Source organism: Monodelphis domestica, chromosome 3 (genome assembly GCF_027887165.1).
Source record: "Monodelphis domestica isolate mMonDom1 chromosome 3, mMonDom1.pri, whole genome shotgun sequence".
Taxonomy (NCBI): Eukaryota; Metazoa; Chordata; class Mammalia; order Didelphimorphia; family Didelphidae; genus Monodelphis; species Monodelphis domestica.
In genome coordinates this window covers 100,522,003-100,549,346 of record NC_077229.1, presented here as the reverse complement: position 1 = coordinate 100,549,346, position 27,344 = coordinate 100,522,003, and the positions used below count along the sequence as shown (strand labels likewise).

The window sequence follows — 27,344 nt, the reverse complement described above, 5'->3', positions numbered from 1 at the left end:
TCCAAAACGAATTGAGAACATTCAAAAATTGAGTGCTCCTACCACTAAGAAACAGCTGAGAGCAATTTTAGGAGCAACAGGGTTTTGTAGACAATGGATTCCTTGCTATGGGGAAATCACTAAACCCCTTATAGCATTAACAAAGGATTCGGTTCCTGAACCCCTCAAATTAGAGCCTGAACACTTGTCAGCTCTAACAGATCTGAAAAAGGCTATCATGTCTGCCCCTGCTCTAGGCATCCCAGATTACAACAAGCCATTTACTTTATATGTGCATGAGCGAAGAGGAGTAGCCTCTGGTGTGTTAACTCAGACTTTGGGACCTTCTCAGCGCCCAATTGCTTATTATTCTGCCCAACTAGACCCAGTAGCAGCAGGAGCACCACCATGCCTTAGAGGAGTAGCTGCTACAGCCTTACTAGTAACAAAAACCGTTGATTTAGTATTGGGATGTCCATTAACAATAATGTGCCCACATGAGATTGAAGCATTATTGGTAAAACATAGAACACAGGCATTCTCGGATCAGAGAATTACAAGGTATGAAATAACCTTATTAAATAGTGAAAATATTACCTTGAAACGCTGTTCAACTCTTAACCCTGCCACCTTGCTTCCAGATTTACCTACTTCAGGAGAACCACTACATAACTGTGAAACATTAGTGTCCATGGCAGAAAAGCCTCGAGATAATCTCTTGGACACTCCCTTAGACAATGCAGATCTGATTTTATTTACCGATGGTTCCTCTTTTATGAGGGATGGCATACATTACACTGGAGCTGCCGTAGTCTCAGAATTTGCCACTGAATGGTCAGCTTCACTACCTTCTAACATTAGCGCTCAAGGAGCAGAACTCATAGCTCTAAAACAAGCTTGTATAATTGCCAAGGATAAAAAGGCAACAATTTATACGGATTCTAGATATGCTTTCGGCATTTGTCACTCAGTCGGGATGCTATGGCTCCAAAGAGGATTTTTAACCTCAGCTGGAAAATCCATAGCTAATGCAGAAATTATTAATGAAGTTCTTTCTGCTCTCAAACTGCCTAAAGCCCTAGCTGTAGTTCATTGCTCTGCCCATACAGGTGGCTCTGACCCTGTCTCTAGAGGAAATGACCGAGCAGATGCCGCTGCAAAACTAGCAGCCATAGAAGGACCTGGATTAATTTTAACATTAACAACCACTGATAATTTAAATTTATCACTCTCCTATAATGAAAAGGAAGTGGAAAAATGGAAACAAAAATTTAAAGCAAAACAAATTAATGGAGTATGGGTGTCACCTGAAGGAAAACCCCTGCTCCCTAGAAGTTTCTATAACCAAATTTGCCAATCTATTCATAAAAATGGTCATTTTGGCACCCAGGGCATCGTGGACTCTGTCAAGAGAGTATGGATAGCCCCTGGTATAACTACTGTAGCCTCTAAAGTATGTTCAGCCTGCCCTATTTGCCAGGCATATAACCAACATGCATATCGTGGAAAAGCCTTTGGGGGACGTCCTCTGGCTTACACACCTTTTGAACATCTACAGATAGATTTCATTACAATGCCAAAAGCTGGACGTTATAAATTTTGTCTAGTAATTGTAGATCAACTAACCAGATGGCCGGAAGCATTTCCTACGACCCGAGCCACAGCAGATTTTGTTGCAAAGATACTTTTAAAAGAAATTATTCCTCGTTTTGGCCTACCAGCACGTATTGACTCCGATAGAGGGAGTCATTTTACCGATTCTGTCTTAAATCAAATATATTCTTGCTTGGGGATAACTCCAAAATTCCATGTTCCATATCACCCCCAGAGCTCAGGCCAAGTGGAGAGGATGAATAAAGAACTTAAGACTATGATTGGCAAATTATGCACTGAGACCCATTTAAAATGGCCTGAAATTCTCCCTCTGGCCCTATTTTATCTTAGAAGCAGGCCTAGAGGAGACTTACATATTTCACCATTTGAGATGCTTTTTGGACATCCGCCTATACAGGCTAAGCCTTTCTCCCCGGCTTATACATCGCTATTAGGGGGAGATATTACTATTGCTTCCTATATACAGGAGTTACAGCACAAACTACGTGAACTTCATGAATCTGGAGCTGCAGTACAAGCTGGACCATTAGACTTTTCTCTGCATGACCTGAACCCAGGAGATAAAGTTTATATCAAGAATTTCAAGCGAACTGGAGCAACTGAACCTTCATGGGAAGGACCATTCCAAATATTATTAACTACTCCAACATCTATAAAGATTGGAGAAAGAGACTCTTGGATTCACTGCTCACATGTGAAGAAAGCATCTTCTGCTGAGACTGATTGACTCTATCCTATCATATGAATTGTGACTCTATCTTATCATATGAATTGGAGATAATAATCCATAGACAAATGGATGCTTTTTTTTTTCTCAAGAATATATTGAATTACTGATTTTTTTCTTATTTTTTCTTATTTCTTTTCTTTTATTTTTTTATCAGAATATTTGATTTTTTCTCATTTTTTGTACTGAAGGTACACATAATTAATATTAATATTTTTTCCCTGCAGTAATACAAGTTAATATATATACTCTTGCTATAATATCAATATATGCCTAAAAGCTTTAAACTATGGGAACCTGCCATTTATTGATAAAATAATATAGGACTGTGATTAATGTTTGTGTCTGATTCCAGGAAAAGGGATAAAAACAAGGAGCACAGACTAAACCTGAATAGTGCCAATAGAGCACACATGAAATATTAAAGTGAGACTCAAGGTTGCGACGCTTAACTTATGTTTAAGTCGTAGGACTTCCTTGTATCTACACTCCTTTTGAAGTACTCAAACAAGTACAAAGCTTGACTATCATGCTGGCTCCCTATATCTCTGAAGGAAAAAAATCAGACAAGGGAATGACATTTCCCCATCAAAATAGAATTCTAATTCTTTTCTTCTTATATTATGGCAACTTCCTGTAGTCTTGGCTACAAATGGCTAAGTGAAATATTACTGCATTCTGTCCTACATACTTGTGGGATAGAAATTACTTTAAACTGGACCTATACAAGGTCTATTTTGAAATTTTCTTATGTTTTTGATTATTTTTCTATTTTTTTGATAATTGACACATACAACCCCATACCTGAACATTGCATTCTGAGCTTAACTTGATATTTTTTTTTTTAATACTTACTTCAGGGGGGATTGTATTTTAATTTAAAATCTAAGAATTTTTGAATTTTTTTTGTTTGAGATTTTATTTTTATAAAAATCCAAGACTTTTGTTTAAGATTTTACTTTTATAAAAAATTCAAAGATTTTGATTTTGTTCAAGAAAAGATCTTCAAGAAAGAAGCTTGAAACTTTTATATCCAGAGAATGAACTGTTGCAGAAAGATGCCAAAAACCTACACTTCATCAAGAAGATTAAGAATGAACTTTCGATGTGATTGATTGGACTGAACTTTTGATTGAACATTTATTGTAACATTTATGCCAAAAGGGACTGCCCCTAATTTGGCTTTCTGTCAATGCGCCTAGCAAACATTGGTTTTGCTTTCTTTTCTTTTCTATTTCCTCTCTCACTATTCTAATTTCTCCTAGAAAATTGAATATTGTGTATATCTTTAGTTAGAAGTGAATTTAGAACTACAAAATGATTATGTTAAATGATCAATGGGGAGACTAGTCTCCCAATGATCATCAGGGGGGATTGTAAACCTCAAATTTCCTTAGACTTATAATTGTTGAAAATTTCACCATGGGGATATTTCATACTTGGAAAATTTCTTACTGATAGTCTATTGGAATGGGAACTCCATTGGCATGGGAGGTTCCTTCTCTTCCCTTCTTAAGATTACTTTAGGACAGAAACCCTTTGCTGAACAATGGAAAGGACTTTGACCTATGCTTAAGCATAGAACAGGAATTTCTTTGAGTCTTGATTGATTTAGAATTGATACAATGGAGATACTTGGAATAAATCTCCACCCTATTCAGTCCTAATAGGATTGAGTAAGGGCTGCAGCCTAGATCAAAATTTAATTATTCCAATCTCTACCATACTCAAGTTAATAGGATTTAGAAAGGGCTGTAGCAAAGGAGTATAGATTTAATCATTTGAAAATATGACCTTCAACAGACATGTGCAAAAGCCAGAAACCTCTGGGCGGTCCTGGGTTAAGCGAGAGCCTCCATTGACAGGGAAATTGATGAAGAGTGATTGGTAGATGTGAGGACTGAGGGGAGGCAACTTGGATGGTGTCCTTAAAGATAGGAGGGTCTGGAGACTGGGAGAGGGGGAGTTTTTTTTTTGGGACCTTAAATTAATATATATCAGTCTTTTAAAGTGATTCCCTTGTAACTTAAAATCACAAAGTTAAACCATAACAAAAAATGCAATAGAATACCGAGATTTTTATAAACCACTGGAGTCTGAAATGCCTTAGAATATAGCCTTTAGTCTCTTCAAAGTTCCTTGGGTTCTTATCCATTTAAATGTCTATTGTCAGAAGGCAGAGTGGTAAGGGCTAAGCAATGGGGTCTAAGGGGTCTGCTTAGGGCCCCACAGCTGGGAAGTATCTGAGGCCAGATTTTAACCCAGGACCGATTGTCCTCAGGTCTGGCTCCCAGTTCGTTGAGCCACCCATTTGCCCCTTCAAAGTTAAAGTTGAATCTTTGAGCTGAATTTGCTCCCTGACAGACAGGTAAAATCAATGAAATTACCAGAAGAGTCAAAAGGTATCCTTTTAAACAGCCCATTGCTTTTTAAGTTTCTGTTTGAAAAAATCTGTTTCTTCTCCTCTCCCTTTTCTCTCTCCCCTGCTCTGATACCTCCTCCTGCCCCAGTCCAGGTGGAGCCAATACACCCCCCCACCCCCACCCTCACCCTCACCCCCACCCCCACCCCCTTTTTTTCTGGGTTTATTGGGCAGGCAGGTCATCAGGTGATTATAATCTTGGTTGAATCAGGTGGGCCAGGTGAGCGAGAAAGTCCGCTGGGCGGGGGCCAGAGCCAGAGCGCAGACAAGCAGGGCTGAGCAGAGCAGGCAGCCTGGGTGGGGCCGGGAGAAGTGGCTGTCTGAAGCTGATGGTGGCAGCAGGCAGGCAGGAGCTGATCAACAGCTTTGCAGGGGTAAAAAAAAAAAAAGACAAGCAGGGCCAGGAGCTCGGGCACCAGGTGAGAGGCTGCAGAAGCAGGAGCAGGAGAGGGCCGCAGGCAGGAGCTGATCAAGATGGTTTTCTAAAGAGCATCTTGGAAAAATGTGGCTTTAAAAAATCATTATCTAGGCTAAAAAATTTGAGAAGTTCTCATCCAATCTAGTGGTCACCATCTGTAACAGTTAAAATTTAGGGGAGACTGGCGCAGGTAGAAATTAGTTTCTCTCTGCAAGGAGTATTATATTTTTTAGAGGTTTATTAAGGATTAAGGATTAAAGAATATACAAGTAAGAAACATGTGTCTAGGCCAGAGGCCTAGACAAAATAACCTCACATCATGGAAGAGACGCCTCTGCTCTAAAACAGAAGTCCAAAAAGAGCCAGAGAGCCCCAGAAACCTTTGTCACCAGCTTAAATCCTTCCTCGATCTCGGCCCACTTTAGAATTCCCATGAGATTACAAAGCATTTTGGGGAAATTAAGCAAAGGCTTGTGGGGATTGTAGTCCTGTATTCGAGTCTATTTTTTACAGGGGGTGGGTGTAAAAGTAAACAGTAAGAGACAAAGAAGTAGATAGACAATGGGAGAAGAATCATGATAGTGTGTCTTAAAAGCCAGAGGAGGAGAAATATCAGCAAGCAGGGGGTGGTCCACAATGTCATATGCCAGAGAGAGGCTAAAGAGGATGAAGGCAAAAAAGAAGTCACTGCATTTAGTAATAAGGTGACCTTGATAATCAGTGTTTCAGAGAAGTAGTAGGACAGGAAAGTTGAAGGAATCTAAGCACTAAATAGATTATGAAGGAATAGACCCAGAAAGTTTGATAGTAGAGATATAAAAGTGAAGATAACTTGAAGAATGGCATAATCAAGGGAAAGTTTTTATAGGACAGGGTAAACTAAAATACCTTGTAAGTTAAGGGCTAGGAAGCTGGAGAGAGATAGTATAAAATGTAGACACTTTAGTGTCAACATCTAGCTTTAACCTACCTTTGTAGCTTGGTTTCACATTATTCCCTTTCATCAGTCAATCAGTTAATAAACATTTATTATGCTAAATGCCAGAGATACAAAAAAGAGACAAAAAACTATCCCTGCCCTCAAGGAGCTTATAATTTACTAAGGAAGTATAGTAGGATATTTGTTAATTAAGAGTTAATTAAGTAAGAGTATGTGAGGAAATAGTTACATAGCATAATTTATAGATAAATGCATAGGTAAGATATAAGTTAAGTTTCTTTAAATGGAATCTCAGAGATGGATTGTGGATAAGAGAATTTTTCCCAGAATGCCTTGAGTTACAGTTACCCAACTGTCTTTGCACTCTTGGGGTTGATCCTGTGTGGAGAGGAGATCCTGAGAGAGGCTCAGCTAGTGTGGGAAAAATCTCAGTTGCTTCCTACATAAAAAATTCATCTAACAGACCAAAATCAGCGAAGGAGATCACTGAGTGAATTATCATTTCAAGCCCAGCTGGTTTGTTGTGAGTGTGGAGGAAGATTAGAGATTCTGAACTGTTTTTTCCAACTATACAGCTAAGAAGAAAATCCCCACTTACTTTTTTTGTGTATAAGATAAGAGTCTAGTTTAGGATAGATAAAGAAAATAGATAGGAAGAAAGTGTAGCCCCAACCTTGTTGGGGACTGAAGAGACTCTTGCAAGTCAGATTTATTAGGATGGTTAGATAAGATTTATCGTTTTAGGATTAATATGTTATAAGTATTTCTTCTCCACTTATTTCCTTTTCTTATCCCTTTTCTTTAGTCCTTTTTTATCATCATGAATCTATATTTTTTTATACTTCTGGCTAAGCCAGAATTCTTGAGACTGCTCTGAGAACCATCTTGTCTCAACAGTCATAACTTAACAGTCTATCCATATAGGATAAATTATTGGTAAAAACACACTATACCAATAATCTAGTAAGGGTTAGTATACCCTTACAATAGGAGACAATATATAAATAAATATATACAAAGCAAGCACCCATATACAAGATTACATAGGATATAATTAACAGAAGGGGAGGCACTAGAATTAAGAGAGGTTGGAGAAGGCTTCTTGTAGAAGGTGGGATTTTAGTTGGGACTTATAGGAAACCAGGGAGGTCAGTGGTTGGAATGAAGGAAGGAGAATGTTCCAGGCATAGGGGACATAGAGAATTCTGGGAGCCAAGAGATGAACTTATTTGTGGAACAGCCAGGAAGTCAATGTCCACTTATTTGAAGAGTACATGTTGGGGAGTGATGTAAAAGGCTTTGAATGCCAACTAGAGCATTTTGTATCTGCTTCTGGAGCCAATAAGAATCCACTGAAGTTTATTGAATGAGGGGTGGGGTGACATGGTTGGACCTGTGTTTTAGGAAAACCACTGTAGTGGCTGAATAGAGGAGGGAATGGAGTAGGGAGAGATTAGAGGCAGACAGACCCTTGGCCTGCTCTAGAGTGGTTATAATGTCAGAGTAAAGAAGGGGAAATATTTGAGAAATGTTGCAAAGGTGAAATCAAAATGCCTTGACAAGAGATTGGGTTTGGGGGGATGAGAGAGTGAGGGGTAGTGATAGATAATGAGGAATTCAGGATGACTTTCATACACATTTTGTTCCAGCATGACTGATGTTTATTCTCCAACTGTGTGTTTGAGCAGACTGGCTCCCATCTCTGTGGTGTACTTTTTCCTCAACTAAGGCTAAACTCAGTTGCCACCTAAACTTTTCCTAATTCCTACAGTGAAAAAATGTTCTCTGCTTTCCTAAGTTTCCTTGACCATGTTGCTGGGATCTCTCTTATGCTCCCTTCAAATCCAACCTTGTATACCCCACCCCACAGTAGAATCTAAGCTCTTTGAGGATAGCAATTGTCACTTGTTATCTTAGTAAATGTTTATTGATTCCTTTTTATCAACATTGAAAAAATGTTTATTGAAATTGATTAGGATTAAGGATCCAGGAAAATAGGTGATCAAAGAGGAGTTCTATTTATGAGACTGGGGAAAAGGAAAGAAAAAGTGTTTTGAGAAGAGTAGAAGACAAGTGGAGCTCTTATTAAATGGCCTTAATCTGCTCAAAAGCTTAAGGTCATCATTTAAGTGTGAGAAGGGAGGAAGTGTAATTTGGAGGCTTCAGGAGAAAGACTGAGTATGAAAGAATCAGTCTTTGCTCATTCTTGATGTTCCTATTGCACTCCCACTTCTTGCTTTTTCTATTGCCCTGGACACCCTTATACCTTGATTCTTTTACCATCATCTCTCATTCCATTTTGGTCCACTGTACCCCTTTTGTTCTTTCTCATTGTTTCACCACAATAAGATCAGTATTAAAATGGGTCATTACCTTTTTATTGGGGGTTTTTTATTGCCTCAGCTACAGGGGAAATAAATTGGGCAAGGATAAATTAAATTTAAAGAAGAAAAAAAGGCCTTTGTTTCATTGAGCTTATACTGTGTCAAATTAAGTATTGTGAAACATTTGCATTTTTCTTTATTTTAGATCATGAAACCAGGACTGTGAATGAAGAATTAATTCTAAAGCAGGAAATTTCTGAAGAAGTGGAATCCCAATGGATGGTTTCAGAAAGACCTACAGAGGAAGTTTCCCAGGGATCAGTATTTGGAGAAGCCCTTGAACAAGAGATCAGGTTAGAAAGGCAGCAGGGAAAACATGGAGAGGAGAGCCTGAACAGATCTCTTTCCTTAGAAAGGAGTTTCAGACCAGTGGCAGCAATCCACCAGACAATCACCATTGGGGAGCAGAGCCAAGAATATGATGAATTTGAGAGAACCTTCAGTCTTAATTCAAACCATGTAACAGATCAGAGATTTCCTATAGAAGAAGATGCTCATTGTGATACCTGTGGTGAAATCTTTCAAGAGACCTCAGAACTTATTGAACATGAGAAAATTCACATTGGAGAGAAACCTTATAAATGTGATGATTGTGGAAAGGCCTTTGGTCGAAGCTCACACCTTATTCAGCATCAGAGAATTCACACTGGAGAGAAACCCTATGAATGTAATGAATGTGGGAAAGCCTTCAATCAGAGTTCACACCTTGTTAGACATCAGAAGATTCACACAGGAGAGAAACCCTATGTATGTACTGAATGTTGGAAAGCCTTTAGTCGGAACTCTGTCCTTATCAGACACCAGAAAATTCACACTGGAGAGAAACCCTATGAATGTAGTGAGTGTGGGAAAAACTTCAGCCAGAGCTCGGGCCTTAGGAAGCACCAGAGAATTCATACTGGGGAGAAACCCTATGAATGTAGTGAATGTGGGAAAGGTTTCAGGCTGATCTCCACCCTCATTCAACATCAGAGAATTCACACTGGAGAGAAGCCCTTTGAATGTGAGGAATGTGGGAAAGCCTTTCTGCGGAGTTCAGGGCTTGTGGAACACCAGAGGAGTCATTCTAGGCAGTGAGCAACCATCCAGAGTAGCAGCCTTCCTTTGTGAAAGAGGCTATATTGGATCAAATAGACATTCATCTGGGATAATCCTGAAACATTAATCTTACTTGTAGCCTTTCTGCCCAACAAAGACCTATGTTAGTTCCTCTGTGTACCAGTGTCTTACTTATAAGACCTAGAGCAAAAGAGAAATTGGAGATCAAGGGTGCCCTGGAAGGAGACTTCCTTACTGAATAGAGGGAGAATGCAAAAGCACCTGTCTTGAGTACAAAAAGGAAAGAGGGCTTGGATGAGGCTCTTAAAACAAAAAGATACTGTGGAAGCTGAGTCAAGAGACCAAAGCCCTCCGACATTCCAGTGAATACCAGAGAAAACTTGTTTTGTGATGCTTGTAACTTTCTCATTTGTTCTTTTCATTGCCCTTCCTCACCTCTCAAGCTCCCAATCTATCTTCCTGTAGTTAAAACAGCAGAAACCTTCAGAAACCCCCATGTACCTGCCTCAGGGACAAGAGGGCAGGGAAATACTAGAAAATTGGGTTCTGCTTTTTGAAGGTCTAGATACAGTAATGGCACTTAGGAAGGAAGCTGGCAGGAAAGAAAGAGGGGTGATTGGGAAATCAACCTAAAACTAAGAAGTGCCTCTGAGGTTTACCCAGCAAGAGGCCCCTAAACCCTACTAGAACAGGTACCCTAAAAAAAGCAGAAGTGGTTATAGGAAATAGTGCACTACCACTCCTTACTCCTGCTCTATGTTGTACCTGCCTTTTAAATACTTCTTCAGGATTCAGGTAGCCCAGGTATGGCCCTAGCTTTCTCCCAGACTTAGGAGTAGCTAGTGAATCTGATCTCATATCTATGAGAAGGCCTTGGAAGCCCCCTCTTGAGCTAGAAAAAATGGGAAGATCACCTACAAAGATCTTTCCAGTTATAATTATTGATCCTATTATCTTCTATACACTACTAGACTATCTCTTACTTTTCCAACTCCAGAATGCTGTTTATGGGGATACCTAATAGAATTGTGACTCCATGTAAAACAATTTGTATACGTAATATCCGAAACACTGATTTGGAGTCAGAAGATCTGGGTTAAAATCCTGGCTCTATTGTTTACTATCTAACTTTGGGTGATTCTCACATCTTTTGTGGGCCTTAGTTTTCTCATCTATAATGTTAAAATGTATGAGCATGTCTGAGCTTTGTTCTAAGCTGGTGGAAAACAGGCTAAGGGTTTACTTTTCTAAACTACAGAGGAAAATGTGAGAATAGGCCAGCATACTCCAGTTAGAATTGACCCACTCCTGGAGGAGCTGAAGAGGGTCTCTGTGTGAGAAGCTGAGAGAACCAGTGAATGTATGGGTCAGGTTTAGTGAGGAAAAATGAAATGAGCAGCCACATGCATATATTTCCTCACTCCTACTCCCCAATTCCAAACAGTATGATTTTGGATCTCATTCCGAAACTCAAACTGCTCTTTCCAAGGTTAACAATGATCTCTTTAACTGTTCAATGTGATGACTTTTTTTCATTTTTCATGCTTTCCCTCTTTGCTGTCGGTCATCCCCTTCTAGATACTCTCTTGGCTCAATTTGTTGTTCTCCCAAGATTCTCTAGTCTAACAAGTTCTTAGTCTTCTTTACTAGATCATCATTCATCTCTTTCCACAAATGTAGATGTCCGTTATAGCTTTGCCATAGTTCTTCAGTCAATCAACAAGCATTTATTAATCACCTTTTGTGTACCAGGCACTTTGTTAGGTATTACAAACACAAAGACAAAAGTGAAACAATCCCTGTCCCCAAGAGGCTTCTAATCTAGCTGGGGTAGACTACATGAATATATAAATATTTATAAAATAGATATAAGTGATTTGAGAGAAGGGACTAGTAACTAGGGAGCAAAGAAAGGCTTTAATTTGTAGACGTTGCTTAAACTGAGCTTTGAAAGAAATGAAGGATTCTAAGAGGCAGAGATGAACAGTAGTACATTTCAGGCTTGGAAGAAATAGCCAGAACAAAGGCAGGACTGAGTATAAGGAACAGCAAGAAGGTCACTTGGTTCAGCTCTCTTCTGCCTTGGTGACTGCACATCAGATCTCAGAAAGTTTAAGTGTCATTGGCTTCCAGGTTTATAAATACAATCATAATCACTCCTGAATTTCTGTCCCACATTCAGTCCAATTCAGCAAACCCTTCTTGAAGGTCTACTGTACTCCGGGCACTGAAGATAGATGGTCTCTGTCCTGAAAGAGCTCTTCTTCTATTTGTGGAAAACAACATATATTCAGATAAGCCTTTGCACAATACATACAAAGTGATTATGGAAGGGAAAGAATAGCACCAGCAACTCCAGCATTCAATTGGGAAAGGTTTCCTGTGGGAAGTAGCCCTTGAGCTGAGCTTGCAGGGGTATTTTATTAGAGATAAGGGGAAAAAGGGCTTCCAGGTGAGAGGACATAATCTCTGCAAAGAGATGGAGTTGGGATATGCTGGAGGAATAGTATAGCCTTTTGGGCTGGAATGTTCAATGTAGGAGGAAGAATAATATGAGATCAGAGAGGTTGGGGCTAGATTGGAAAGTGCATTAAATGCCAGAAACATTATCTTAGAGGCATTGGGCAGTACTGAAACTAACTGCCTTTTATATTATCCTACATGTATGTCCCATAGTGATCTAAAACTCAAATTGAAAGCAGAAGCGACATTTCTTCAAAGACCTGTCCATCCTTCCAATCACTCAGGTTTGTCCTCTTCTTTTGACTCTTCCTTTTTTTCACCTACCAGTTAAATCTATTTTACTTCTTCACTGTAATGCCCTTCATATCAATCTCCTTCACTCTAATTGCCACTACTCTAATTTAGGATCTCATCACCTGTAACCTTGGACTATTGCAATGGCCTCCTAATTGTTTTTTTCCTATTTCCAATTTATCTTATATACAGCTACCAAAACTATTACTAAAACAGGTCTGGCTATGTCACTCCCCTATTCAAAAATTTTAAGTAGCTCCCTATTGCCTTCAGGATAAAATTCAGATTCCTTATTCTGATCTTTAAGACCTTCCATAATTTCTTTATTGTCATTTCATAGTACCCTTCTTGTTGCACTAATTTCAGCCAAACTGGTGTACCAGGAATTTGATGTGCAATCTCCTGCCTCTCTGCATTTGTATAGACTTCTAAGTCTTATCTAGAATTTCTTCAAGGCTCAGCTCAGGTTCCAACTCCATGAAGCCTTCTCGGATCCTATCAGTGATTAGAACTACCCTTCAAATTGCCTTGTTTTGAGTTACCTGTATACTTAGTTTAATGTAAATTTGAGGACAGAGTTGTCTCTCATCAGTACCATGCACACAGAATTGGCTTTTTAAATGCCCACAGAATCTCAGGATTGATAGGGATCTCATAGACTATCTAGGGGAACTCATACAGTCAAAAGAATCTAAAGGAATCCTTATTGAATCCCCTTTCAGTCCACTAGAGGCAGGATTTAATTAATACAGAGTTTAAGTAATCTCAGTTTGTAAGACAGGCAACCAATCATTTAACTAACAATCTCATATGAGACCATAAGAGAGGAACAAGAGAAGTTGAACCTAGGTGAGTTTTCCAGCTTAGTTTCTCGATTGTGCCCTACCCCCATCCCTTTTCTTCCCTGTATAATAAGAATCTGCGCCCCAGGACTCTAAATTCCAGCATCCCACTTTCCTTTTCACATTATGTCCTTACATTTTAGAGATAAAGTTTGTGTGACCCCACTTTTCTTAACTCAGGCTTTTACTTTTGTCCTATTTCTTCTACTTCAAGTGATTATTAATAAATCTTATAAAATATAATATTTGGAGTTATTGGATATTAATTTAAATCTTACAAGCCTTTAATTTTTTGGACTGCAAGTAAGAAGTCTTCTGTTCTGGTCTAGGTTCTGTCCCTTCATGCTTTTGAGGCTTCAACTTCTCTCTCTGTAAAATGAGTATCTGATTGGATCTCTTTATTTTTGGCCTTTGATCTCAATTCATTTCTTTTGGGAAATTGTTCCCTTCATTAAGCCCTTTCTCTTCAAACTCTCCTGATTCTCTTTGCCATTGCCTGAAAACATGCCTGAGTTTTCCCCATCCTTAAATATCCTGCACTTGATTTGTGGATATATTCAGGCTGAAAAATCTGTCTAACATGATTGCATTCACCAGAGGGATGTCTGATTTTTGTAAGAAATCCTTTCTTCATTTTCCACGTAAATAGAAGCCTTAGGGGAATGTTAAGTTGCTATAATGCCAAATAATGTTGGGGATTTTGTGTTTTATTCTCTGTAGAGGGCAAATTTTATCTCACAATTAAACTATATAGCTCATTAGACATTGTTATTGACATAGGAGATGTGGGCATGTTTATGCCTTCATTGGTTGAGATAACACTGTTACAAACATACTTAACATATTTTTACTGTGGAAAAGACATTAATTTCATGACTGGTCATTATAGGAAGGGGAAGTGATTTTTGTGGGGTGGGGAATGTTTTAACTAATGTCAATTCAGTAACTTTATTGCATTAAAATGTTGACCAAAAAAAAGCCTCATCTCCTCATGCTCTGAATTGTTTTCTCCTTTTTATAGCCAGATTCCTCCAAAAGAGTTATCTACACTTGCTACCTCCATTTCCTCACCTATTCATGTGTCAACTAATTGCTTTCTGGCTTCCTACTCAATCATCTAACTATAATTGCCTTTTCCAAGGTAATTAACAATCTCTTTCCTCTAAGTCCAATGATCTTTTCTCAGTCCTCATTCAATTTGGCCCTTCTGCAGCTTTAACACTTTGGAGCACTCACTTTGGATACCATCCTTCCTTGATTCTTCTTACATTGTTCCCTCGTTTGGTCTTTCTACCTGCCTGATCTCTCTTCAGGATGCTTTGCAGCTGGGTCATCCTCTCACTAAATGTGTACATCCCCTAAAGCAGTGTTGTCAAAGGTTTTCAAGTTCATGTGCTGAAACTGTGACATCAAGCTGCCTGTGAGCCCCCCAAAATACCCCAGAGAGCCCCAGAGAGTGAAGGAAGGAAGTGCTCACTTTGGACATCTGGACAGAGGAGTGGGGCATGCAAAAATGTCCTTGGGTGCTGGGAAGAGGGGAAATGGAGCAGCTACCCCTTGCCAGCTGGGCACATATGCTAATACTTCATTCTAGTGGTCTCTTATACTTACACTTATGACAGCTCCCATGGTTTTAGCCATCAGTTCTAAGGAGATGATACCTAAATCTTCTCATCTTTAGTCTTCCTTAAATCTTCCTAACCTGCTGCCTTTTTTCTTCCAATATCCTATAGCCATTTTAAATTCAACATGTTCAAAACAGAACTCATATTTTCCCCAAAAACCTTCTTTCCAAATTTTACAACCATAAAGTCATCTACATCTCATCCTTTTCTCACCTTCTAGACTCAACCAGTTGTTAAGCTTTGTCAATTCTGCCTTCCTTTTTCATTCCATTCTGTCTCTCATTTCAGGCAACCTTTACTCTCTTTCAGGCTCTTTTTACTTCTCTTCTAGACTATTAAAATAGCCTTCCAATTAGAATCACTCAACTCCATCTTTGACATAGCTGTCTAGTTGATAATCCTAAAACATAAGTCTAACCACCCTACTCCCATTCTTAAATTTCAGGGACCACCCATTACTACTCAGATAAGATATCATCTGACCCTGACATCCTGTATTTGTTCCTTTCCATGTATTTTACTTAAGGCAAACTAATCTTTTACCTACAAATGCTATTCCCACCTCCTATCGCTGTGATCTTTGTTTAGATATTTTCTGCATGTCCTCAGAATCACCTAACTCTCTTAGAGCACAATTCAGGTGCCAATTTTTTGCATAAGATTTCTGACTTTATTTTTTAGTTGCCTTTCTGTTGAAATTCTTTTGTAATATGTGTCAGGTGGTTAATTATTGTTTGTCAAATTGAGTTGAATGGTCTAAGTATTTTCTTGCTTTAGCCAGTAGATCCCAGGTTTCTGTTGATAGCCCCTCTGGTCAGATCTCACATACCCAAGCTTGTCCCATTCTGTACTTGCCCTGTACCAGTCAGAGAATCACTTTTCTAGCTCTACAGAAGCTTCCAAGTACTCAATGTATTCTCTCATTAAACTTGTTCAGCCACAGACTAGTTCTTTGTCCAAAATCCTTCCTTTACCACACTCAACGTAGTTTTCTATCCAGAATGACCAACCACAATTCTCTAGTTCATGGGGAATTTCGCTCCTTCTTAGATCTTCCACAAAATTCTGCCTCAGTGGCTTTAGAGAGAGAGAGAGCTATCACTAGACTGCAGTGTTACATAGGGAGAGGTGTATAAAATCTGAAGCATTTACTGGCCTTAGATTTTACTTAGCTTCTTCCTTTGATTTCTTATATTGATAGAATGTAAGCCTGTGGAGCAGGGCATGTTTTGTTTTGTATTTGTATCTGTAGCCAGTCAACTTGCATCTGTCAATCATCTACTATGTGCCTAGCACAAAGTGCTTAATAAAATACTTGATTAATACTGCTTTTCTTCTGAGGACTTGTGTTGCTGAGTAGAAGCCCAATCCTTTCTGTAACCTAGAGGACTATACTTCTTTGTCAGATCTGTTCTTCAGAGTGATTTGAAGTCAGAAGATAGGCCCATAGTTCCTTTCTTAAACTTGTATATAAAGCCCCACTCTCTCACACACACCCTGGACTCTTCTTGAGGGAAAAAGTATAATATTCTCCCCTTTTCATGTTCCGTGCCTTGTGCTGAGCACTCAAAACTTCTCTGATAACATGGAGTAGATTCTAGCCTCAAGTCCAGTTTGATGGAGGGTAATTACTTAGCTCTTTCATTAAGGAAGGTCTACTTGTATCCACAAACCAAATGTCTGGGCCCTAGGTGGAAAAGATGGGCTCCAAGACAGCCCAAATGTAGCACATTTTATGTACCTTGGATACTGACCCAGAGTCAGACAGTAGTTACTGTTCACTAGTATCCATAGTAGTTATTTTCACTACTACATCTCCACAAACTCTTCTTTCTTATCCTGGGTCTCTAGGATGTGCTTAAAGTACACGATGTATCTTGTGCATTCTGCCAACACAAAGATGATTGCCAGTTTCAGGTGGTTTCCAGGTATATGGGCTTGAGATTTAGGTTGCTGATCCTTGGATCCATTAGTTCTTATCAAGACCTTTGGGTTACATTCTTGCCCTCTTCTCTAATGTTGCGACCTTGTCCAGTAGGATAAACACATCCATCAGACCTATCTAGTTACCAGGGATAGATAGAGTACCCTCCATAGTGTTTTGGAGTACACTCAGTCCCTGCCTTCCAGGACTTTCCTTACCTCCCGAGCCCAGACTGTCTTCAAAATGCCTGAACTTGTGCCAGGAGTAGCCTCACCTTTGTCTGATGCTGCACAGTGATAATACTGGCTGCCCTGTACTGCCCAAGATAATGCAACATTTGTGTTATCTATGACAGAAGCTACCTAGACTTCAATTGTAAAAATGTTGAGCATCACTTAAGGGATTAATGATGCTGTCCCTGAAATGACGGGGTCTCTTGTTTCCCTGGAAAATATGTGAGGATGTGAATTCCAGACTTTTGTAGCATGTGTGCTAAAGCATTCTAGTGACCTGGGCTGGATCATCTTGTTGCTCTAAGAGTTTAGTGCCAAGTATGTGGTACCACCCCCTTTCCCCCATGTTCTGTGCCACCATCCCCACTTCCTCCAGTTAATAGGCAGATCAAGCTGGATCCCTTGTGATCTGAACAATCTGGTCACTTGTGCTTGTACTCTTGCCTGATGCTCTAAATTCCCTTGTGGACCTTGCTATTCCCCAAACAGCCAATGAAATGGTTTTAACAAGAGATATAAAATCAAATCTGATTATTAGCCTCTAATATTGCTTTCATCTTAATACCCTTAAATTGGCTTAGGAAATCAAGGATAGCTGTGTAGTCCTAAAACCTTCTTTTCTTTGACAGTGAAAAACCCCCCACAAAATCAGAGAAAGAGTGAGAGTCAGTGGGAGTCACCAGAAACTTTTCATGGATCTCTATTGGCTCCTTGGCAGTGGAAGACAACTGCCCCAATCCACCTGCTCTGCAACATATAATTCTGTTCCTTTAACATCCAACCCCAAACTTTATTTCAGAATCAGAATCCTGCTAATGTCCCTTTTCCCCCCATTTGTTCTCTAAACAGTTTTGTTTCCTGAAAATTGTCCAAGGGTTTGGGTGGTGCCTTATTACCACTGCTATTGGCTCCTAGAGCTATTTGCTAACTCCACCACAGTGGTCATGATGGTCACATGCCTGGAGTTACAGAATTCAGGCAGGGAGTGGACAAGCAGCTGTTGCCTACACCTGCCATCAAGTCTCGTCTTCAACATTTAAGGATGGAATAATTCTTAGTAATCAAAATGCCATCAAGATCAAATTACCACTTGTTTTTTATTTCACTTTTTTAGTACAAATTGGTTGTTAGAGGAATTGTTCTAGAAATCATTGTGATATGACTTAGGTTACTGAAACCTCATGCACATTGCCAAAATAGGAACAAGATGAACAGAATAGCTGTTTCCCCTATAACTCCCTTCCTATAGTGCTTTATCATAGTCCTCTTTCAAGATTGAGGAGTTTTGTTTTTTGTAAGTAAAAGTCCTCTTCTTGTAAAAAACAACTCAATCTTCTCTGTGTGCTATGAAAAAGGGCAATATTGTTGAGTGAAAAGAGTACCTCATTTGTAATTGGAGGATGGTTCAAATCCCAGTTCTGTAATTTTTACTTTGTATGGCATCGCACAAATTATTTCTCTAAACTTCATTTTCTTCTGTTAAATTAAGAAGTAGGATTTGGCAGTTTGAGAACTCTTTGACCTAAGGACTCCTTTGTACTCAATAATTATTGAGGAATCCTCCCAAAGCAGTTTTGTTTATGTAGGTTATATTTATCAGTATTCATGTAGGAAATGGTTTGAGCTGAGATTTGAAGGAAACTAGGAAACAGTGATAAGAAGGGAGAGCATTCCAGGCACAAAAGTCAACCAGTTTAAAGGCACAAAATTGGTAGATAAAATGGCCTTTGTGAAGAACAGGAAGGCCAGTGCTGACTGTAGCATGTCAGAGTGTAAAAGGCATTAAAAACCAAATAGGATTTGTTGGTACTAGGAAGTAACTAGAGTTTACTGGGTAGGGCAGTGGCATGGTGAGACCTTTAGGAAGATTATTTTGGCAGCAGAGAGGAAGTTGGACTTGAGTGGAAAGAGATGTGGTCCATAGACTTGCTAGAAGGCTATTGCCATCATCTAAAACTGAGGTGATGAGAACCTGTACCAGAGTGGTAGCTGTGTCAGAGAGGAAGGTACATATATTACTGATGTGAAAATAGGGGTGACAAGACTGGCAAAAGATTGTACATGTAGTACAAGTGAAGAGAAGGGTAACACCGAGGTTGTGAGCGTGAATGACCAAAAGAATGGTGGTACCATGGACAGTAATAGAAAAGTGACTTGACTTGTTGAAATATGCATGGGAGACACCTCACTGAAGGAGACCCTTTGAGATGGCATTTTGCCCTATGAAATAAAGTGATATTGTATAGACAACACACATAATAGTAGGATTTTGTATTCTCTATTCCTTATAGTCAGTCATGTGACTATAAAGATGTGGTCTGATTTAGAGTACCATTTGCCCATATATTGCCTTCTTAACTTTCATCAAAGAAGCCTTTGATATGTATGTAAATTATTCTCACATAGATTTTAAGATGGGAAAGAAGGCACATGGGTCAGAAGTTATTGATATTTTCTTGTCTTTTTTTGGTAGTAATATCCATGATTAAGATTTGGTCAATCTCTCTCTCTCTCTCTCTCTCTCTCTCTCTCTCTCTCTCTCTCTCTCTCTCTCTCTCTCTCTCTCTCTCGGTGATATTTGGTGCTTTCCAGGTTTAGTACTTCTGCACACTTCTCAAAGAAAGTATTTATGAAATATAGATATGAAATTTCTGTGTGCCACACAAACCTCTTTTATTTCATAATTTTGAGCCACATTTTCTGATGTATTTTTGCTGTTCTCCCATATTTCTGCCTTTGTATTAAAGTCACTGAGATTAAAGTATATATTGATTTAATTTGGATGTGACAAGGAAATCACTTTATTTTTTTTAAAATATATTTTATTTGATCATTTCCAAGCATTATTCGTTAAAGACATAGATCATTTTCTTTTCCTCCCCCCCCCCCACCCCCCATAGCCGACGCGTAAGTCCACTGGGCATTAGATGTTTTCTTGATTTGAACCCATTGCTTTGTTGATAGTATTTGCATTAGAGTGTTCATTTAGAGTCTATCCTCTGTCATGTCCCCTCAACCTCTGTATTCAGGCAGTTGCTTTTTCTCGGTGTTTCCACTCCCATAGTTTATCCTTTGCTTATGAATGGTGTTTTTTTCTCCTGGGTCCCTGCAAGTTGTTCAGGGAGGAAATCACTTTAAAAGACAGATATATATTAATTTAAGGTCGCCAAGGAATTCAGCTATGTAATTCCTAAATGAAAACTCAAGTCAGCCGTCAACCTTTTATAGAGTTTAATTACAAACAGGAGGAAGAAAGGAATTAGAGATAGAGAGAGAGAGGGAGAGAGAAAGGGGAGAGAAGGGAATAGGGCTTAAATACCCCCTCTGTTTAGGCTGGGCCAAAAGGCCCAAGACCTTAGATAGCTGGGGCAACGAAAAGAGATCAGTCCCTATTACTCACGTGACCAAAATGGAGAAAGTCTCAAAGGCCCCCACCTTCAGCTTCCTTCAGAGCAAGCTTCTCAGAGTACACTCCAACCACTCAGACAAACTCCTCAACCACCCCCCTGAGTCTTCAGACCCCTCTATCTTTAAGGAAACCATCCAAGTTCCCTCCCCTCAGTTCTCACATCTACCAATCACTGTCCATCAATTTCCCTGTGCCAATGGAGGCTCTAGCTTAACCCAGGACCTCCCAGAGGTCTCTGGCTTTGCACATGTCTGTTGAAGGTCATATTCTCAAATAATTAAATCTTTGATCCTTTGCTACAGCCCTTCCTAAATCCTGTTACCCTGAGTAGGGTAGAGATTGGAATAATTAAATTTTGATCTATGCTGCAGCCCTTCCTAAATCCTGTTAGGACTGAGTGGGGTGGAAATTGTATTTTCCAAGACCTGATTCTGTCATTCCAAGTATCTCTATTGTATCAATTCTAAAATCAATCATGACTCAAAGAAATTCCTGTTCTATGCTTAAGCATAGGTCAAAGTCCTTTCCATTGTTCAGCAAAAGGTTTCTGTCCTAAAGTAATCTTAAGAAGGGAGGAGGAGGAACCTCCCATGCCAATGGGGTTCACATTGCAATAGACTATCAGTAAGAAATTTTCCAAGTATGAAATTTCCCAATGGTGAAATTTCCAACATTTATAAGTCTAAGAAATTTTAAGGTTTACAATCCCCCCTGATGATCATTGGGAGACTAGTCTCCCCATTGATCATTTAACATAATCATTTTGTAGTTCTAAATTCACTTCTAACTAAAGATATACACAATATTCAATTTTCTAAGAGAAATTAGAATAGTGAGAGAGGAAATAGAAAAGAAAAGAAAGCAAAACCAATGTTTGCTAGGCGCATCGACAGAAAGCCAAATTAGGGGCAGTCCCTTTTGGCATAAATGTGTACAGTTACAATAAATGTTCAGTCAAAAGTTCAGTCCAATCAATCACATCCAAAGTTCATTCTTGATCTTCTTGATGAAGTGTAGGTTTTTGGCATCTTTCTGCAACAGTTCATTCTCTGGATATAAAAGTTTCAAGCTTCTTTCTTGAAGGTCTTTTCTCAAACAGAATCAAAATCTTTGAATTTTTTATAACAGTAAAATCTTAAACAAAATTCTTGGATTTTTATAAAAATACAATCTCAGACAAAAAAAATTCAAAAATAAAATTCTTAGATTTTAAATTAAAATACAATCCCCCCTGAAGTAAGTATTAAAAAAAATATCAAGTTTAGCTCAGAATGCAATGTTCAGTTATGGGGGTGTATGTGTCAATTATCAAAAGAATAGAAAAATAATTTAAAAACATAAGAAAAATTCAAAATACGCCTTGTATAGGTCCAGTTTAAAGTAATTTCTATCCCACAAGTATGTAGGACAGGATGCAATAATACTTCACTTAGCCATTTGTAGCCAAGACTACAGGAAGTTGCCATAATATAAGAAGAAAAGAATTAGAATTCTATTTTAATGGGGAAATGTCATTCCCTTGTCTGATTTTTTTTTCCATTCAGGGATATAGGGAGCCAGCATGATAGTCAATCTTTGTACTTGTTTGAGTACTTCGTAAAGAGTGTAGATACAAGGAAGTCCTACGACTTAAACATAAGTTAAGCGTCGCAACCTCGAGTCTCACTTTAATATTTCTTGTGTGTTCTATTGGCACTATTCAGGTTTAGTCTGTGCTCCTTGTTTTTATTCCTTTTCCTGGAATCAGACACAAACATTAATCACAGTCCTATAATATTTTATCAATAAATGGCAGGTTCCCATAGTTTAAAGCTTTTAGGCATATATTGATATTATAGCAAGAGTATATATATTAACTTATATTACTGCAGGGAACAATAATATTAATATTAATTATGTGTACCTTCAGTACAAAAAATGAGAAAAAAATCAAATATTCTGATCAAAAAATAAAAGAAAAGAAATAAGAAAAAATAAGAAAAAATTCAGTAATTCAATATATTCTTGAAAAAAAAACAGCATCCATTTGTCTATGATTATTATCTCCAATTCATATGATAAGATAGAGTCACAATTCATATGATAGGATAGAGTCAATCAGTCTCAGCAGAAGATGCTTTCTTCACATGTGAGCAGTGAATCCAAGAGTCTCTTTCTCCAGTCTTTATAGATGTTGGAGTAGTTAATAATATTTGGAATGGTCCTTCCCATGAAGGTTGAGTTGCTCCAGTTCGCTTGAAATTCTTGATATAAACTTTATATCCTGGGTTCTGGTCATGCAGAGAAAAGTCTAATGGTTCGGCTTGTACTGCAGCTCCGGATTCATGAAGTTCACGTAGTTTGTGCTGTAACTCCTGTATATAGGAAGCAATAGTAATATCTCCCCCTAATAGCGATGTATAAGCTGGGGAGAAAGGCTTAGCCTGTATAGGTGGATGTCCAAAAAGCATCTCAAATGGTGAAATATGTAAGTCTCCTCTAGGCCTGCTTCTAAGATAAAATAGGGCCAGAGGGAGAATTTCAGGCCATTTTAAATGGGTCTCAGTGCATAATTTTCCAATCATAGTCTTAAGTTCTTTATTCATTCTTTCCTACTATTTGGAGAGGAGAAAAAAAAACTGAAAAAGGTTAATTAATATCAACAAAATCAATACAATCTAAGAAGAATCATCTTCATTATATTAGGAAGTTCCCTGGGCACCCTCCTGAAGGGCACCTCTCTGAGGGTCATTAGTACCTCGAGTATTTTTTGGACGACCTCCATTTCTCATATATTGTTGTTGTTCATTATCATTATAATTTTCTTCAATTGGAACATTGTCATTATTTTCCCAATTCCTATTTCTATAATTCTGGTTTCTAAAGTTCTTATTTCTATATTCATTATAGTTATTTCCATAGTCATTATTATAATTTCTAGAATTCTGGTTTCTATAACCGTTATCATCATTTCTATAGTTATTATTTCTAAAGCTATTATTAAACTGTGTATTCCTTCCAATCATCTTAAGAAAGGTTCTACATTCCATCATTTTGTGGCCCTTCTTCTCACAGAAGTGGCAAGTAATGGATTGATAATTGGATTTCTGGAGAGGGGCAATTGTCGTTGGTTCATTATCATGCCCTCTTTCTAATTTAGTCATCCTATCTATTAAATATCTCATTTTTTTCTTCATTTCCTCCATGTCATCATTATTTTCTTCCTCCTTTTCCTTGTTTCCCTTTAAAACATATATAGCTGTTTTTTGCAATTCTTCAAGGTTCATATCTGACCATCTTGGGCATTGTGTTCTAAAATAATTCTTAATTGCTTTGCAAGAATTATTTACAAAGATTCTTCTAACTTGTCTTAAACTACTCTCTTTAGTTAAGTCCCAATCTAAGTATCTGTCCCCAAACTCGATAATTCTATCCATAAATTTGGACGGTGATTCTTCTTCCTTTTGCTTAATTTTTTCCAGTTCCATCCACTTATCTGTACTGTCTGCACATTCCTTCATTGCCGTGAGGATGGCCTCTCTACAACTGTATAGTTGTAGATAATCCTCAGGATTGTTATAGTCCCATTCGGGATCCTGAGATGGCCAATGTGCTGCATTAAGCCCCCGGGTTTTGTTGACATGAGCAATTATTTTATTTTTTTCACGTTCACTTAAAAAAGCCTGGAGTAAGCTCTCAACGTCCTTGTAAGACGGATTATACTGAAAAAATATGTCTCCCATCTTTTTTGTTACTAGAAAAGGATCTTGTTCATATGTGGGGATATTTCATGTAAATTCATTTATTTCTTGGGGAGTAAACGGTATCCTATGTCTTAAAGTCACCACATCCCCATTCTGTCCTATTTCAGGTACTTCTCTTAGGGGAAACAGGCCTCTAGTTGAATTTTGTACCTGTGGGTCAGTTTGACAAGGACAGGTTTCTCTAGGAGGACAAGATCTCCTTTGCGTTGAAATTTGGTTTTCTGTAGGAGAGGGAACATGAGAAACTGGGATTGCAGGGGAAGGGTTTTGGGGATTAAATTCAGTCAAGATTTGCACTGCACGAGAGAAGCAGTCTGTTAACTGGGCTATAGGGAAGGTGTTTTCCATCTCTATTTCAGGGAAGGAAATTTCCTCATTCAAAGGTTCAGAAACAGGTCTATTTCTGGTAGAGTGGTTGTTTGCCAATTGATCCTATAAGAAACTTTTTAGATCTTCTAATTGGGCTTGCATTTTATCCTCAATTTTTCCTATTTGATCTTCCATATTTCCCATTTTATCCTCAATATTTCCTATTTTATCCTCAATATTTCCTATTTTATCCTCAATTTTTTTTATTTTAGCATCTCTAAATATAGTATTGAGGAGTACAAAAATGACAGTACCTATTAATATAAAAATTTGGAGGTATCCTGCATTCCTCAATGCCCCTACTTCTTCAGCTGCCATATAATTGTCAAAGAATGTAGTACTCATTTTTTTATATATATTTTGTAATTTCACAAAACACGTGGGGAGCAGGGCAAAGCCACAAACTTTCCACAAGGTTTTTTTTTTTTAATCCAGGAAGTTGTTCCTTAAGGGAAAGGATATTTAGAAACAGCTCTTCCAGCCAGGACTTTAGAGTCCTGTTGCTGAGATTTAAAACAGCTGTTTTCTGTCTATCAGAGTCACACAGCTGAGAAGTATCCGAGGTCCAATTTGAACCCAGGACCTTCTGTCTCTAGGCCTGGCTCTCAATCCGCTGAGCTACCCAGCTGTCCCTTAAGATTAAAGGGAAGAAAAAGAAAAACTGCTGATTCCAATTTAACTTAAGGAGAAAAGAGAAGAGAGAAAAAGTTTTTTATACTCACGTGTTCTAGCAGCTGTGTCTTTAAGCCAAGTTTTTTGTTAAAAAAAAGGGACTAAGTGATGAGACGGTATAGTAAAAAGGCAAGGAATTTCAGAAGTTTATTGAGAGGATTCTTTAGACTCCCGTGTGGTCAGCCACAATGTGACAAGGAAATCACTTAAAAGACTGATATATATTAATTTAAGGTCGCCAAGGAATTCAGCAAGTCAGCCGTCAGTCTTTTATAGAGTTTAATTACAAACAGGAGGAAGAAAGGAATTAGAGATGAGAGAGAGAGAGAGAGAGAGAGAGAGAGAGAGAGAGAGAGAGAGAGATGGAAAGGGGAGAGAAGGGAATAGGGCTTAAATACCCCTTCTGTTTAGGCTGGGCCAAAAGGCCCAAGCCCTTAGATAGCTGGGGCAAAGAAAGGAGATCAGTCCCTATTAGTCACGTGACCAAAATGGCGAAACAGTGTCAAAGGCCCCCACCTTCAGCTTCCTTCAGAGCAAGCTTCTCAGAGCACACTCCAACCACTCAGACAAACTCCTCAACCACCACCCTGAGTCTTCAGACCCCTCTATCTTTAAGGAAACCATCCAAGTTCCCTCCCCTCAGTTCTGACATCTATCAATCACTGTCCATCAATTTCCCTGTGCCAATGGAGGCTCTAGCTTAACCCAGGACCTCCCAGAGGTCTCTGGCTTTGCACATGTCTGTTGAAGGTCATATTCTCAAATAATTAAATCTTTGATCCTTTGCTACAGCCCTTCCTAAATCCTGTTACCCTGAGTAGGGTAGAGATTGGAATAATTAAATTTTGATCTATGCTGCAGCCCTTCCTAAATCCTGTTAGGACTGAGTGGGGTGGAAATTGTATTTTCCAAGACCTGATTCTGTCATTCCAAGTATCTCTATTGTATCAATTCTAAAATCAATCATGACTCAAAGAAATTCCTGTTCTATGCTTAAGCATAGGTCAAAGTCCTTTCCATTGTTCAGCAAAAGGTTTCTGTCCTAAAGTAATCTTAAGAAGGGAGGAGGAGGAACCTCCCATGCCAATGGGGTTCACATTGCAATAGACTATCAGTAAGAAATTTTCCAAGTATGAAATTTCCCAATGATGAAATTTCCAACATTTATAAGTCTAAGAAATTTTAAGGTTTACATGGAGAATCTTAATGCATTCTTTCTTGAACTTGTTTACAGGCTACTCCACCTATGAAGACCTTTTCTGCTTTTATTTTTTTATTTTAATGTTTATTTAATTTAACATTTATTTTTTATTTAAATTTTCTTTTTTTTTACTGTGACACATTTGTAGAGCTCTTGGTCATCAGAATTTCATGACTTTTGTCATCTTCATTCAGCAGTATTCTAATGAGATCAAAGGTAACATATGTAGTAGTCCAAGGTTGGAGTCCAAGGCACAATTGGTGATAGAACAAAGGGCCAAAGGATCTGAGTATAGAGTTAAACTAATTTCACCATGCTTCAAGTCCTCCAGGCTTTATTTTTCATGACATTGTTCCCTTCAGATGTATGGGCACTATCATTTAACTTGATGGTATACCCTAATTTACCCAGAGCATTGCCACCCACCCTTCCTTTATACCCTTAGGTTTAGAGAGGGACCTTTCCAGCCACACCAAGGCAGAATTCTCCATTATTGTTCCATTTGTGTTGTCTTCTACATTTCTAGAGTGTGTTCCTTGAAAGCAGAAATAGGCAATTTTTTTTTCTATTTTTCTTTAACCTCTCTCAGTTCAATGATTGGCACGTAGTAAGTGCCTAATTAAAGCTTCCCGAGGCGAGATAAGCTTTAAGGTAGGAAGATAGAGGAAGGATAGAAGTTTTGGATACCGCAAGGGGGGTGGCAGAGCCAAATTAGAGATATGAGGTGGCAGGAATGAGTCAGAAATGCAGGCCTTACTAATTATCAATGAGCCTCAGCAAAACTCCAATCAGTGGACTACTCAGAAGGCTTGTACCCGTCCAGTGATCCAAATTTAATACCACACAGGTTGGAGAGATGATAGAGAAAGGAAAGTGCCTGGCCGAAGGCCAGGTCCCAGGTGAGAGAGATAGAGAAGGAATGGAATTAAAGATGGAGCTTGGCCAGAGGCTCAAGACTGAGCATGCTCTCTTCTAAGACAATCTGTACATGCTAACTGTTTCCCTTGCCCATAGCTAGGGGTGGAC

General features: G+C 38.6%; 1 protein-coding gene across 1 annotated transcript in view; it reads left to right on the top strand.

Moving 5' to 3' along the window:
* Nucleotides 1-27,344, top strand: part of LOC100016030 (zinc finger protein 135-like) — a 72,879-nt gene that overhangs the window by 19,832 nt on the left and 25,703 nt on the right. Inside the window, exons 3-4 of the mRNA XM_056821010.1 lie at nucleotides 8,630-9,557; nucleotides 10,332-10,347. Coding sequence (XP_056676988.1) covers nucleotides 8,630-9,557; nucleotides 10,332-10,347 — 944 coding nt within the window. The remainder of the gene's footprint in view (nucleotides 1-8,629; nucleotides 9,558-10,331; nucleotides 10,348-27,344) is intronic.